This window comes from Beta vulgaris, chromosome 5 (genome assembly GCF_026745355.1).
Source record: "Beta vulgaris subsp. vulgaris cultivar EL10 chromosome 5, EL10.2, whole genome shotgun sequence".
Taxonomy (NCBI): domain Eukaryota; kingdom Viridiplantae; phylum Streptophyta; class Magnoliopsida; order Caryophyllales; family Amaranthaceae; genus Beta; species Beta vulgaris.
The window spans coordinates 7,572,284-7,589,022 of record NC_079206.1 but is presented as its reverse complement, the minus strand read 5'-3'; the positions used below and the strand labels follow the sequence as shown (position 1 = coordinate 7,589,022).

At 33.8% G+C, this 16,739-nt stretch overlaps 1 protein-coding gene across 1 annotated transcript; it reads left to right on the top strand.

Annotated features, from left to right (window-relative positions):
• The first annotated feature begins 4,810 nt into the window (after nucleotides 1-4,810).
• LOC104892504 (protein ZW2) lies at nucleotides 4,811-16,075 on the top strand. Its single transcript, XM_010678460.4, has 2 exons — nucleotides 4,811-5,555; nucleotides 15,246-16,075. The coding sequence occupies exons 1-2, from the start codon at nucleotides 5,158-5,160 to the stop codon at nucleotides 15,601-15,603; spliced, it is 756 nt and encodes a 251-aa protein (XP_010676762.1). The 5' UTR covers nucleotides 4,811-5,157; the 3' UTR covers nucleotides 15,604-16,075.
• Nucleotides 16,076-16,739: the final 664 nt, after the last annotated feature.

Genomic DNA, 16,739 nt, shown 5'->3' with positions numbered 1-16,739 from the left:
AGCTTTGCATTGCTACTTACCAATAACTAATCATCATCATCTACCATATCAAATGATCAAAATTATATATCATCAACACAACTATATGAATGTGATACGTTTAGAAGGAAAGTTATAAATATGTCCATTTAATATGGTTAGAACTTAGATGCATCTTTTTATAATACTATCTACAATAATATGTTCCTTTAAACGTTTTTTTATTATATCATTAACAATTATGAACATGACAAAATACTAAAAAATTCGGTGTGCAAATTTGGACCTGAACCAAAATTCGAACTAGAGTCTGTCCAGACCAGGAAATTCCTGTCCTATCTCCCGTTGTACGAGTGTTGAGAATAATTGTGTTAACCTTGAGTAGGTTAACCCTGCCATTCAATATATATAATGTTTACAATACAGACCTATGACTCGTAAAAGACCATTATCCCTTTTACATATAATATTACCCAATACACCCCCTCAATCTGTATGGGGTGAAACAACGGATAGATTGGTACGATGTTTAGTAAACAAGTCAGTAGATAGGACCTTAGTAAAAATGTCAGCAACCTGAGACTGAATAGGAACATGTCGAACAATAAGACCCCCTTGGCAACCATTCCTCGAACAAAATGATAATTGACGTCAATATGTTTGCTACGATCATGATGGACTGGATTAGCACTGAGATAAGTAGTAGAGACATTGTCACAATATACAATCACAAGACGACGGAGAAAATGGCCAATATCAGCAAGAAGTTGCTTGAGCCAAATAGTTACTGCAGCCGTGTAGGCAACTGCCTTGTACTCAGCTTCAGTGGAGGACTTGGAGACAGTAGGTTGCTTTTTCGAACGTCAGGAAATGAGATTCTTCTCAAGAAAATCAGTATAACTAGTAGTAGAACGTCGCGTGTCAGGACATCCTACCCAATCTGCATCAGAATAGGCAATAACAATAGTAGGAAAACTGCTGCTAGATAAAAATAGACCAAAATCCAAAGTGCCTTGCATATATTTGAAAAATCTTTTCACAGCATGAAGGTGAGTAATACGAGGACCATGCATAAACTGAGACACCATATTAACAGCTACAGGTCGGCATGGGTCGGGCCGACACGATTTGGGCCCTGCCCGACACGAGCCCGCTCGAGGCCCGGCTCGGCCCGACCCGTTGTCCCCTACGTGGGTCGCGGGCCTGTCACGGTCACGAAATTTTATTTCCGGCCCGCACCGGCACGAGCCCGCGTGGGCCGGCCCGCGGGAAGACGTGCTCGACCCGCGGGCCTAGGTCGGGTCGTGGACACTTTTCTAAATTTCAAGCCCGGCCCAGCACTCATGGGCCCGGGCCCGGCCCGAGCCGCCATTTACTCAAACCCGCGGGTCGAGCCCGTGAACAGGCTCGGCCCGACCCACACCCACCTCTATTAACAGTATAAGTAATATCTGGACGAGTCATAGTTAAGTACTACAATGCACCAACCATACTACGATAATCTGTGGGATCAGCAAGAAGCTCTCCATCAAGTAAAGACAATGTTACTCTAGAGACAACAGGTGTAGTAATTGGTTTAACAGTATGAACATGAAATTTACGGAGTAAATCAGAAACATACTTATGTTGAAGATCCCCTAAATCCTTCATAGCAAACTGAGAAGAAAGAACATAAATGAATTTTGTGACAAGAGAAGGACTACTATCGGTAAGGACAATGTCATCAACATATAACAGAAGAATAATAAGATGGCCACGATATTTTAGAGTGAACATAGAAGTATCACAACTGCTGCACTTGAAACCAATAGGTAAGAGAAATTTACTGAACCTAGAAAACCAAGCTCGAGGAGCTTGTTTCAAACCATAAATGGACTTACAAAGACGATAAATATGAGTAGGTTTAGATGGATGAATAAAACCCGGAGGTTGACGCATATAAACCTTTTCATTAAGAAAACCATGAAGAAATGCATTTTTGACATCTAATTGACGAATAGACCATTTAAGGGAAACAACAATAGTAAGAACCAAGCGAACAATAGTATAGGTTTAACAATAGGACTAAAGCTTTCAAAGTAATCAATACTTGCCTGCTGGTGATTTCCAAAAACTGGCTTTGAACCGCTCCACAGAACCATCAGAATTATATTTAATCCGATAAACCCACTTACAACCAAGTAAAATTCTTATCATAGTTGCGAGGTACCAACTCCCATATGTTATTATTAATTAAAGCCTTATATTCGTCAAGCATGGCTTGACACCAACGAGAATATTTAGAAGCTTGTTTAAAATTAGTTGGTTCAGACTCGACAACGTCAATTTTTAAATTCATAAAGACTTTAGGCTTAGAGACTCGGTCTTTTAAGCGAGTCACCATGGGGTGACGATTGACCATAACAGAAGAGGATCTAGGAATGGTGGTGGTTTGGGACACATGACGCAATGCTGAGGTAGGTGGAGTAGACGAGGCAGCAGCCAAGTCAAGGGGGAAGATAAAGGCGCAGACGCACGCGAAGCTGGGCGGGACGCGTGATCTAGGCGAGGCAGCCCAGGCGACGAGGGAGAAGTACGCAACCCAGCAGATGCTAGGCGCGCGTGTGATGAGGACCCAGCTGGCGAGCGAGGCGTGCCGCGCATGGCAGCGTGCGAGGGAGCATCAATGAGCTCGACAACTTGCGATGCTGGGAAGGAGGGCTGGTCTGCGGTCTGCCAGCCCATCGAGCACTGGCTCAACAGCAGGCGAGGCGAGCGACTCATGGGAAATAATTGTGATACCATGTACGAGTGTTGAGAATAATTGTGTTAACCTTGAGTAGGTAACCTTGGCATTCAATATATATAATGTTTACAATACAGATATATGACTAGTAGAGACAATTCTACCCTTTACCTATAATATTATCCAATATCCGTCTATAAAAATTTGCGATTTCGATTTTCCGATCCAGTCCAATCTAAACCATATTAGATGTAAACCCCTACTAACAAGTAACACACCCTATTGGAGACCCGGTGCGTTGGCTTCATCTACGATCTACCAAATTAAAGCATCGTTGCTGACTTGCCACTAAACGCCAACTACGCGGTGCCCACATCTGTATGCTTGTAGGTCTGCGTTTGGTTTGGCTGTTGTTAGGCGGCTAATCTCTATATGATATGATCACGTATCTCTTGTGCTTAATTGGCTTTCAATCACATGGACACATGGTGCTTTAGCACACTCACTGAGTCACTGCCAAAAAATAAAATTATTGGATTTGTGTGAGATATTTCCTATAGAACGGTTAGACCAGGTGAAAATAATAAATATGCCGGTTGAGTTATACAATAATCCAATTTTTTTAATTAGCTCTTCAACTTTAATTTTACATTATTTATATAACCAACTTTAGCCTTTTTTTTATTATTTACTAATATATAAAAACAAAGGTTATTATGTAAAAGTTATAGGAGCTCTGTTTGGGGAAGCATTTTAGCTACCTTAAATGATAAGGGTGTGAATATCCCTAGTCTTAGGCGGAGTCTTGAGACAAGATTTTCATGGGTCTTAGGGATAAACTAATGCAAGACTAGGGAGAGTCTTGAGGTGAGTTTTGTTTTCCAAAATTCAACTTAAGACTCACCCTTGCCAAATATCAAATATTGACTGGGTGAGTTTTTTTAATATATCAAACCAATTATATATATATATAAAAATCAGATTATGTTTTGATGAATAAGTGAGTCTTGATTAGAGTCTGGGGATAAAGTATAAAAGTATAAAGAGTCTGAAGTGAGTCTGAGTTAATGGAAAACTGATGTGGCGGAGTCTGAAGTGTAGTGTTGAGTCTGAGGGATAAACTAACCCTTATGTGCTAACATATTTTAGGTGCTAAAATGATTAGTAGTGTTTGAGGAGCACCTAAAATAAAAATTTCATGTGACTGGAATTCTGAAAAATCTTTCCAAAATTTTGACAACAACTAATTTTGCTAAAATAATTATCAACTTAATCAATTAATTTTGCCAAACAGTTAAATTAATCAGTTACCTTATCAGTTCTAGCACTTTATTAGTTTTAGCTTTATCTTATCAGTTTCAGTTTATTTTCAGCTAGTAATGCCAAACAGAGCCAATAAATATATATTCATGATAACAAAAAAATTAGAATATTTATTAATTAATAATTTAAAATATTGATGATTCAAATTATGTATTGATTAATGTGAAATTCAATGTGAAAAAAAAGGAAGTTATTGTATTTTTATAAGGAAAATGATATACATAGCCCTAAGGGCAATGTATATGGAGCTTAAAATGAAAATAAAAAATTAAAACAGGCATTTATTACCTCAATTGATGTGCAATTTTGCCTTAAATTCTGAAACTGTTTGCATTTATAGAAATGTAATTAATGCTTATTTGTAGCCCTTAGGGCTACATATAACATTACCCTTTTTATAATTAAGCTGTTAGGAAGAAATAAGTAATGACATTTTTATAAATAAAAAGAAAAACTATCCATTTTAAACTATATTATACTTATTATAATATTTGTTTAAATGAAAAATATTGAACTTATTTAAAAACAGAGGAACTATACTTCAATATAAATTTACACAGATGGAGCATAATTCCCCCATCGTGTCCAAAACATAGTACTTCCTCGTTGAGGAGTCATATGATGAGTTGAAACAAATTATATCCAATAGTAGTTTTTTTGTTAGTTAGTCCTTTTGCATGCAATGTATTTCGTGTTCGTGATGTCGTCATTCGTCACAACCTTAAATGTCCCAATACATGTACTATATTTATATACTACATAAATCAAGAGTATTACTATACAACAGCAAACCTACCTACATTACATACACCTCCAAAGTCCAAACTTAGTATAAATCTATCCCATATTCCCAAACTAAGTATAAATCTATCCCATATATTGTATTTTGTCTTCTTACGAGGAGTTTCCCACTGCATTCGACGAGTGAACTAATCTCTTGCAAAAGTCTGTATGAGTATTTTAAAGGGCAACATTTTTTCTACGTTAGGATTTTTTCGTATCCAAAACTCGAACCCGAGACCTTGATTAAGAAGCGAAAGACCCTTAATTACTCATGCCAAACCCAATATATATATATATATATATATGCCTTCCTACCATCTTATCAACTCCTTTTCACTCAAAAAAATATGCCAAGTGGAACTCCTATATCAAGTCACCCAAGCAGTACTAGTAGCTCCACTACTTACTCCTTTGAGGAGTTCCTCCGAGGATGGGGCCACCGCCTTGAACTACTCTCCGCCGAGATTGCCGCCGTCGTCGAAACGAAACTTGGCGATGAAAACCAGATTCAGGAGTTAGAAGCTAGGCAACTCATAGCACGTGCTCTCGGTCATTTTGAAGAGTACTATGAACACAAGTCACGTGCTGTTTATCTTGATGGTTATTCTCTCTTCTCACCTACTTGGTGCTCTTCACTTGAATTTTCCTTCCTTTGGGTCGCTGGCTTTCGTCCTCGTGTTCTTCTTCATCTTGTTGCTGACTCCGTTAGGGACTTGACCCCTGACCAGACTCGAGCTCTTGACAGGTCCGTCCTAACTAATTATAAAATGATTTATTACTTTTTTTTTATTAGTCTTTTATTACCTATGAAGTGACAAGTTCGTCCCAACTACTTATAAAATGATTTATTAGAGAGTAAGAGATAACTTAGTTACTGATTAGAGTTTTCCTTTCGAATTTTAAAAAATTCTGCATGAGATCAATTTCATTGCTTGTCTATGTTGTTCTCTGAACACACAAAAAATGATTTATTACTTCTTTTTTTTTTGTTTTATTACCTATACATGAGTTAGTAACTAGAAATTTTAGGGTTTGTTTGGTTGGAGTTTGTAAGTGTAATTTTTCATGAATTTGTACTATCCATGAAATTTTATTTTCTAGGATATTTTTTTATTAGTTGAACAAGAGAAATTCTATTTCTTGTAGAAATTTTCACTTATCTAGGGGCCTAAGTAAATTCACTTTGGAGGAAATAAAATTTTCTAGGAAATTTTACTTCTCATGTTTTTTACAACCAAAAACTATATATATATATATATATAATATATATATATATATATATATATATATATATTTGTTTATTTATTTTCTAAAAATTCTAATTTTTCATACATTTGAAAGTTGATTAACTTATATAGATCTGGTTTTCCCATAAAAAAAATTATATATACTTAGATACTCCCTCCGTTTCCTAAAGATCTTCCCTCTTTCCGTTTAAGGGTGTTTCCAAAAGATCTTCCCTCTTTTGCTTTATTCCTTATTTGGCAAAACAAATTTCCCTATTTATCCTCTCATGTCACTATCATATGGTCCACCATTACATTATTAATAGAGATTTTACTCCATTTCTCTCTCATACTTTAACCCCTTCTTATTTGCTTATCTATCTTAATCCCTTTCTCTCTCATACTTTACTCACACCATGCCCCACACAACTTGATTGTCCTTAGTATCTGTAGGAACAGTAAGTGGGAAGATCTTTAGGAACGAAGGGAGTAGATTTAAAACACTTTTTCTATTTCTTTAAATACAACATCCAGCTTGTGGATGAGTATATCAAGATAATTAATTATTGCAACTTTTTCTATTTTTTTAGATGCAATATGCATTTTGATGAGTAAATCAAGATAATTAAATATTGTATCTAAAAAAATAGGTAGTATATTAGGAGGATTTTTTCATGATCTAAATATTGGGTAAGGGTTTGTTTTACAGGTTAAGGATCGAGCGTTTACAGTCTATTCAGATGCATGTACATGTTCGAGTGGCACGTACATAACACGTGCTAAATGTGTGCAGTCGTATGCCGACACGTTGATGCGTGTTATTCACGCACCACCTTGACTTTAAATGTTACTCCTGTTGTTTTTGAAATTAAGTTCTTCAAATCTGCAATTTGCACGGTTAATTATTTTTTTTTTTATGTATGGTGGAAGTATGAAAAATTGTCTTTGAAAATTTACCTTTAGACAACTCTGACAAAATCGTCTATGTTTTTTTTATTCATATGAACCACGAAATAAAATAGTCTATGTGATTGTGGTTATTTTTTTCCCTCATATACTGTTGACTTAACCAAATATAATAAAGTAGTCTGACTTTAACTTTAGGAATGAAAAATGGTGAGCAATAATACCTGAGAAAATGGAAGGAATGACAAGTGCAACTGCAAAATTTAGGAAAGGCATGAGAACGAATGAAAAACATCATTCAGTATCTCATTTTTATTCATTAACACGAGAAGTTGTTTGGTTTGACTAAACACGCAAAGGGTATACTTATTGAGTTTGTCTTTTAAGAGACCGCCTATTTTTAAACTAAAATTAGGTAATAGTAAGTCTAATATTAAAAAAGAGAATTTGCCCGATAGTGACTAGGTTGATTTCTTTTGTTGACTAGTTTAATCTATTTAGTGATTACGTCTACTTTTATATTAAAATTAGACCGTCTTTTTTAATAAATTTTTATGATTCTTCCGTTTCATAATGAGTGAAACACTTATTATTTGGAACGTTTCAAAATAAGTGAAACATATTTTAAATGAAAAAAAGAAAGTGACAAAATGATAAAAGTATCCATCACAAACTTGGTGGTTTGTTTTTCTCTCTCCTTCTTTTAATAATGAAATAGGTATTTTATGATTTTTTGGCTTTTGAAAGTGATGTTTATTAAATCTTGTACTCAATCCTTATACTTCACTTATTATGGAACGAATGAAGTATATAATTTGAATGGAGAGAAGAACTCTAAAGAAAAAAAAAATAGAAACAACAAACTACAACCTATGGAGGGATAAAGCGTAGCAAGGCCACACCTCTAGGCTCTATACTTACGTATATCTTTATAGTAGAGCTTCTTCTAGGTATATTTTAGATTTAACATTGAACCAAACAAATTATATATTGTCAAAGAAATAAAACATGAGAATGTATACTTACATGAGAAATGAGAAAGAATTTTACACGCTATAAGCATATAATTAACTCTTATAAACAAGTGATGTAACTCTAATGAAAAGGTGATGTAACTTCAAAAATAAGAATATTAGAAAAAACAAAATTAAAAATAATATATATATGTATATATAACCTTCTAGAAATTTATACTTGCTCGATTCAACAAAACGACGACTAGTAACATTGTGTTTGATAATTAAGCATCGATCTTTAGAGTGAAATTTAGATTCGAGTGAAAAGAGGGGAGAGATATAATTTATTAGAAGAAAGAAAAAGTGGATCCTTGAAAAAAGAAAACAGACAAATTCAATTTAATTCAGACAAATTCGGTTCAATTAGAACAAATTCAATGCAATTCAGTTTAATTCAAAAGAACAATTCTAAGTAAAAAAAGGCTCAAATTCAAACCTGTGGATTGTAATACAATACTCCCCTTTTTTTCTTAATTTATTGGTTTGGAATTTTACATTATTTACATATTTTTTCATGTTATGCATTAATAAACGTAAAAATTAAATCAATATAATATTGTATATTTGTATTATTTTTTAAGAAATGAATTTTCTAAAGGGGAAATGAGGATCCTTCTTGCAAGGAGTGAGAATCGAACCTCTGTCACAAGGATGGAGGGGGTCTTACAACTACTAAGCCAACTTTGATTTTCAACGAATGGAGCAAAAAGATAGTTCTATGAGAGATAAAAAGTTGGCAGCAATAGTGATAACTATATACATAAATGAAAATTAAGGCAATCTTGTAAGGATAGATTGAAATGAAAACACTGTAATAGAAAGTGCGGGAAAAATGTGGGGGTAATAATACAATATTTTAGGCACATGAAGGGTAGTCGAATTGTAATATTCGTAAACCAACGAATTTAATCCCCTCCAAAATAATTAGAAACAAATATTGGCATTATCAGTCTCAATTTAGGGTTTGTTCTCTTCGACATAAAACAGTTGAACCGAACCGAATTAAACTGAACTGAATTGAACTGAATTGAACTGAACTGAAATGAATAGTGATATGTGAGAGTAAAAGTATTGTTCAGAGCTCAGCTCAGCTGAATTGAACTTAACTGAATTGAATTGAACTGAATTGAACTGAACTGAAAATAAGTTAGAGAGAACAGACCTTTAATCGGTTCATTTTAATTTAAAAGGTTTTAACTTTTAATTAGTTTATAGCAGTTTTGATTTAGCTTCTCTTTAGAATCCTTCATATTCATTATCTTTTTCTGAATAAGTTAAATAAAACACATGATGCTCATTTTGAAGCCTTCATCAAAATTAACTTAAGTCAATGAAAGAGTTTAATGCATTATAATTAACTGTTTTAGTAAGTTAATTAAAATTGAAGGGTCATTCTAAAAGAATCCCTAAAGTTGAAATTGTTATAAGATACTTCCTCCATACTTTTACTTTCACGCTTATCGATGTAGTATTTTGACCATTACTAACTTTAATAGTGTATTCGTAAAAAATTACAAGAAGTTAATATAATGAAACTATACACTGAGACGAATCCAACAACATTCTTTCATAATATCAATTGTTATTATAACAATTGATTTTATCTAAAATTGAAAAATATATGGCCGAATGTAGCAGGTGAATGCATTTTGCAAAGTGCAAAATCTATTTTATTACAGAAAAAATAAAAATAAAAAACCTTATTAACATATACTCCTACAATCAAGTTGAGATTAATAGGGTTAATTTTTCCAAAAAATAAATAAAAAGGTATGCATGCTCAAAAACTCAATAATATATAGTGTCACTAGTGCAGGTCCCCATTCCCTAGTGACCGCGCGCAGGTTGTCTGCTTCTTATGCAAACATTTGGTAACTGGTCCCTTTAACAATCAAGCTATCCATCCTCAATAGCAGTGACTAATTCTCTCCTTTTCTTTCGATCTTCTCATTTTTCTGTCCCAATTTTCATGGTTTCACCTGTTCTTTTTCGGCAAGGGAAATATAAGTTACTGGGTAATTCTCAATGGTAGTATCTAATTTTGGCTTTTTATTATTGGTAGTCAACAAAAGTTTGATTATCATAAATAGATTTGAGGTTTTGGCTATACTTGAAAGTAATTGTTAAGAAGGTTGTTTCATCGTAATTAAGGTCTCTAATATCTAAAATAACATAAATTGTCCTTGACAAACTTTCTTTTGCAAATATCTTTTGGAAGGCAAAATACATTTTAAAGGAAACTCATATCATTTTAGCTTATGGAACCATACTTAGTTCAAAATGACAAAATTAACCCTTCGAACAACCATTTTAAATGAAAAATCGTTGTTAATGCGACATTTTTAAGTACAGTCAAAACCTCAGGCTAATTCTGATAATAAATTTTTTTTGGGCTACATTATATAAAAGCCATAGTTGATGGCTACACCAAGAATTTCCCTAAATCATTTTCTTTTGGTTGGATTTATCGAACAAATGTATGGAATATTATGTAATTCTTCCATAACAAAATATATGCAATAAATGAGTATTTTATACTCATAAATAATACACATATGTTGCAGTTATTATGCTAAGGAAGAAGTAGATTAAGCTACTTCGAATATGTTTCACATAAGAAATTCTCTCTGTTTACAAATGAGTGCAACATGTATATTTTGATGGTTAATTTTTTAATACTAACATTTGAATAAAATTATTTTTATGTGGAATATAGCTAGATTAATTTCAATATTTAAATTCAAAATATTAGATTTATATAATTTTATCAAAGCCAAATTAAAATTAATAGTTAAAAATGTGTATTGCAGCCCATAAAAATGCAAGTGTTGCACTTATTTGTGAACGGGGACGTATTATAGAAATAAAAGGTCAGTTCAATCTCTCTTCTGACTCACAATATCTATTGTAGTTAGTTGTTTCACCTATTAGTTATTAAAGATTTTTTTCAATTCCATCAAGAAAGTGACATCCTTCCTCTTTATTTATTCTCATGTTAAATTTTATAGTTGACTTATCCGAATTTAACTTGACATTTGACAATGTATTTATAAGTGAAAATCATATTTTCAATTAGTAGCTATATGGGTGTATAATAAATTTATTATGAGATATTTTACTTATAGCCAAATGGGTCAATTTTTGAATGAAAAGAAATTACATTTTAAGTCGATTTATAGCCAAATGGGTCAATTTTCAAAATGAAAAGAAATTATATTTTAAGTCAATAGGAGTCACTTTTAAACAATGGAGAGTCAATTACATTTTAAGTAGTTCTTTAGAACAAAAAGAAGGCTTATCTAAATTTTTAGAACAAAATGAAGACTTATCTAAATTTTTAGAACAAAAAGAAGGCTTATCTAAAGAAGTAAGTGAAAATGACTTATTCAGAACAAAAAATTATCCTCACCAGATATATAAATTTTTAGTTTTTTACATTAAGAAGACACAATGACCCATTTAGGGTAAAAATTACCCTGTCTTGCAATTATTTATCGTGCTCCCACGTCGTTTAAATTTGTGTAATACTCCCTCCGTCTCATAATATAATGCCTACTTCATTTTTGGTAGGTCAAATTTTAAAATTTTTGACCAAATATTCTCATTTGTATATATAAAAAAACATATTCATGTGGGATCTTGTTAGATTCGTCTCAATGTGTAGTTTCATAATATCAACTTTTTATATTTTTTATTAATACGGAATTGAAGATATTAAAGGTCAAAGTTACGTCTTGGAGACCGTGTCAAAAAGAAACAAGCACTATATTATGGGACGGAGGGAGTATCATATAAGTTCGACACTTTGAAAAGGAAGTGAAACAAGTTAAAGTGATAGTCAGGAACTCAAGATGAAACTTTGATTTAACTTTGTTTAATTGTATCTTATTTTTCTTTAATATCTATTGTAGAAGTCGTTAATATGACCTCTAATTAATGAAACTTCTCTTTTAAAAAAAAAACTCAAGATGGCAAATGGGTTAATCAAATTTGAGCGTGTTTAATAGAACTATGTAATCATCCTTTACTTGGGGATTATTTTATAGTTATACCCTTTCTACATCTCAGTATAAGATATTACAATTAAAAGTTAAAGATAGTATCTATATAAATATATTAAAAGGCATTTCTATTAAAAGAATGATGTCACGTGATACTTTTCTCAAATTTTTAATACACATGTTTATAATGTAAATTAAGGCCTTGTTTGGTTTACAAAACAAATCATGGGAAGTGCAAATTCCTAGGAAGTAGAAGTACATGAAGTTGTTTGGTTGGCAAAACCATGGGAAGTTGCACTTCCTAGGAAGTTCTACTTCCTCCAAAATGGAGGAAGTTACTTACCTAGGTCCCCCTAGGTAAGTAGAACTTTCCATAGGAAGTTCTACTTCCCATTATCAACCAAACACAATTTTACACTTCCTAGGAATTTCAAATACATGGAAAAAATAACTTCCTAGGAAGTACTCCATCCGTTTCATTTTAATTTACACACTTACACTTTTCACGCATGCTAATGTAAAACTTTGAAGACATATATCTTCAATTTTGTATTTGTGAAAATTATAAAAAGTACATATTAATAAAATACATACTAAGACGAATCTAACTAGATCCCACATGACTATGTTTTTATTCACGTATAAATCACAAACGAGAGTCAAAGTGTAATTAGTGAATAGTGTAAAATGTCAAAGTGTGTAGATTAATATGAAGCGGAGGGGGTATGACTTCTCATATACAACCAAACAAGGCCTAAAAATATTAACAATATGTAGTTACTTGGATTTGAACACACAACCTTTGAAATTAAATGTGAAAGTTTAACAACTAATTAAGCCACTATAATTTCAATACTTAATATCTCAAAGTAAAATAAAGTCTTATAATTTTATGTAATTATAATGACATAGACAAAGTTCTAACACTTTTATTAAGTAATGACACTCTTTTACCCTTATTCCATTGAAATTGTTATCTCTATTCCTAATTTCTTAGAAGTTTTTTTAATGTCATAACGTCCATTTTTCAATTTTCCACTCGACAAAATACTATGGAAAACTAATAAAATCAATTATTAAATTTATAAATAATAATATATTTGATAATTTGACTGACCTGAGACATCGCTCGGACCAAAACACTAGTTAGTGACTATATACCGTCAATGTGGTTATAACCGTGTCAATATATTATCTCGTCAATTCCTCTACGAATCTCTCAGGATTGAGTATTAACATCGTTTATTATGTATCAAAAGAATTTATAAATATTTATACTTTCCAAAAGCATATTGAAACATACTTCCTCCGTTTTACAATAAGTGAAACACTTTTCTGATTTGGAATAATCACAATTGTTAGAACAGACAGTACGCAATGGCAAAAGTGAAAGATTTCAAGATTGTGCCGTGGTAAGAGACCACTGACTTGAAAGCAATTACGGCCCGACAACGGTGGTAATCGATCTGGCCGGAACGCTCCCCAAGGTTAACACAGTAGCTTAGACTGCCACCACTAGCAGAATTAGCTTTGGAAAAAAACACAAAACCCAGGAAAAGAGAGAGAAGAGAGTGTTTTTTTGAGTGTATCTTAAACTGATCAGTAACACTGATTTTATACGAGAAAATCAGGCGAAAACAGAAGACTTTAATTGGGCAGATAATAAGGGCTTGCCATCAATCCTGTAACGGTCAAACCGTTACAAATCTCCAACAGTCACACATGCGCTCATCCCGGGTCCAAAACTTTAGTTAAGTTAATTCCCCAAAGCCCGAAGCCCGAAGCCCAAAGCCCAAGGCCCTGGCTCGGTCCGGGCAGGCGGCGCGCGTGTGTGATAGCAAGCCCAAACCAAACATGACATCCAACCACAAAAGCATCTCAAGTACCAACTCAATAAAAGGAAGGATAGAGGGAATATATAAACAAGGAGGCATTCCCTCCCACAAGCAAGGACAATAGAATAAAATAAGCTAAGGTTTTTCAAGCCTTAACTCCAACAACAATAAGTGAAACCAAGCTCCAAGTGGTAAAAAATTCACTTTTATTACAAATATACCACTAAAAAGTAAGAGGGGATTACAACTTCAATACTTCTTCACTCTACTTTATTGTGGTTCCAACTTTCTCTCTCTAAATTTCCCCCACTTCTCTATGTTTCACTTATTGTGTAACGGAGGAAATATTTGATAAAATGGCATACAATTATTTTTCTTGTACATTGATGAACATTTATAGTTATGGTTTGTTAACTTTGACCAATGACCACAAGTTGAAAAGATGGGAGAAATGTGACAAAAATAATGTTATGGGATGCTGAATGAAAACTTGTTGACCTCAAGATTGTTGATATGTTGATGTTTCTTGGGAGACTTACGCCGATGAATGCACCACAAACTCGAGAGCCTGGTTCCGAGCCTAAAACAAAGGAGCTCGCGGTGGGTTTTGCGTCCCCCCATGCTTAAGTAAAGGTTTATAGAAGTAAGTGAGGATGTAAAGAGAAGATATGAGGTGCATGGGGGAGATCGAGTAAAGGCTTAATTATTATTCAATTGAATGTGAGGGGTAACGGATCACCTGTTTTGATTAAGCGAGTACCTGGTTATGAACATCCCTATTTTGTTGGTGAAATGGGAGTTAGGGCACCCTTTCACTCGACCTCGAAAAGAAGGGATATGATTGTGTGACCAATGGGAGAATGACACGTGTCATTTTAGAAGAGGCTATAGAGGAATAATGTTCATATATAGCCTTTACACAATATTGTCATGGGGGATTGGGCTTAGGTAAGCCTTCTTTTTTGGGGCTAAATATGTGAGTGATGTTACTCCTCCTAAGCCCTTTCAAAAAGGTGTTTTCTTACTCTTGTTAAGATTGGAACTGAATTATGATTATGAAATAGCATAGGGTGACACGTGTTCTCAATTTTCTAAAAGGTTCATAATGACACTTTTTCCACAAGAAAGATAAAGGGTCAAATGACGTTTTAGAAGAGAATGGTGTCACATGTTACCATATGATAGACCAATACGATTTTTTTTTCCGTGGACTGATGGTAGCTGTCTAGCTGAACTGCTAAAGTAATTTGTTATTACTTTACCATCAAGTGGATAAAAAACACCCAGTTTTTTTCTAACGTCCTATCTCGCCCTCCACCAAAACCTATCACATAGGAACAAATATAAGTGTTAGTGATTTAGTGAATACATAATTTTGATCAGTTTATGTTGGAACTATTTGAAAATGAAGCCTCTAACAGACTAACATTGACATCTTATTTGCTAAACAGGTTGAAAAGAGAGACAAGGAAAAACGAAAAGATGGTGGAAGACGAGTTAGCAAGGATACAAGAGACTATAGGAGCACCACCTCTAATGGATGCTATAAGAGAGGCTGCATGGCTAACCGACAGACAGTCATTTGAGGCGACGAGCGAGCCGATACTGCAGTTGAGGGAGGCTCTCAAAGCGGTGATAGCCAATGCTGACACCTTGAGGGTGACAACAGGAGCAAAAGTAGCCGAGATACTGAACCCAATTCAATGTTTGAGGTTCTTGGTTGCTGCTTTCAAACTGCTGCAAGGAATGAAGAGTTGTGGAATAGAAAGAGATAATCTTGCTGGAAGAGATTCACAACGTAACACATAGGTTTGATGTGGGCATCAAAATAAAAATAGAATTAGAACCAAAAAAATCATGCAGCATGACATCTATGTCCGTTACAATATATATATATGTATGATAGAGCTTGAAAAAGAATAAGTGTTAGTGCATAACAATTATACTCATAGAATGTAAGAAAATGATCAGAATGCATGTTTTTCCACCGATTGCAATTACCAAATCATTGGAATTATGAGCAAAAGGGTCACTCTGATCATTTTACTTACTTATTGTTATGTGCATAATTGTTATGCATTTAGACCAACCCCTGAGGAATTTGAGGGGGCAAGGAGGGTGTGTATGATATATTATCACTAAGGTTTTATGGTTGAGCCTTTGTGAGGCTTATGTGCTACTATATGTTTTATGATTGGTTGGTGTCTTTTTTGAACCTACCTTTGAGAATTCAAGGGTTTTTGTAACATTTATAATCTATATCTTGAATGTTGGTTGATCATATTGTTATTGAGCCTCTGATATTGTATCTTTATTTTAAGGAGCTTTTAATCTAAGTTACTCCAAAGTTAAGCATACTTGGTTGGGAGTTGCGAAAGCACTTGTGTTGGTTATTAAGGATAGTCGTTGACTCATTGTGGCCTTGGATGCGCATTGTTGATGATAGATTCGACTTCGTATGGGTCGGGTATTACAAATAGTATTGTGTTTTAGAGCAATCCTACGACCTCGTGTTGATAATTAATACAAGTTTAGTCGCCTAGAGGAGGAAGATTCTAGGGCTATATCACCAGTTGCGATCGAATATGTGACTAGCTTTCAGACTGGAACGACCAACGGGTTGTTGTGGCAAAAAATGTGGAGTCCTCATACGCAACAAGAGCGTTGCTGACCTCAAGTAGGATTAATGTAATACCGCTCATGATTGTTTTAAAATGATTTGGCATGCTACTCATACCAACAAGATGCATTTTTCTTTAACGGAACTCCTTTTTAAGCTACTCGACTTTGTATGGGTCTCGTGTTACATATATCCTCCCTAACATATAAATCAAACCTTGTATTCCACAAAATTTGTGTACCATTTGAGTGAAAGTTTTTCTTATTCATTGATTATAACATATGTTTAGGATTTGCATCAAAAGGTGCTTAACGAGAATAATAAG

What these genes read in the sequence shown, in the direction of transcription:
- LOC104892504 (XM_010678460.4), top strand. Translation starts at nt 5,158, where the DNA reads ATGCCAAGTGGAACTCCTATATCAAGTCACCCAAGCAGTACTAGTAGC. An exon ending in CAGACTCGAGCTCTTGACAG is followed by an intron (nt 5,556 to 15,245) that starts GTCCGTCCTAAC and finishes TTTGCTAAACAG; the next exon opens with GTTGAAAAGAGAGACAAGGA.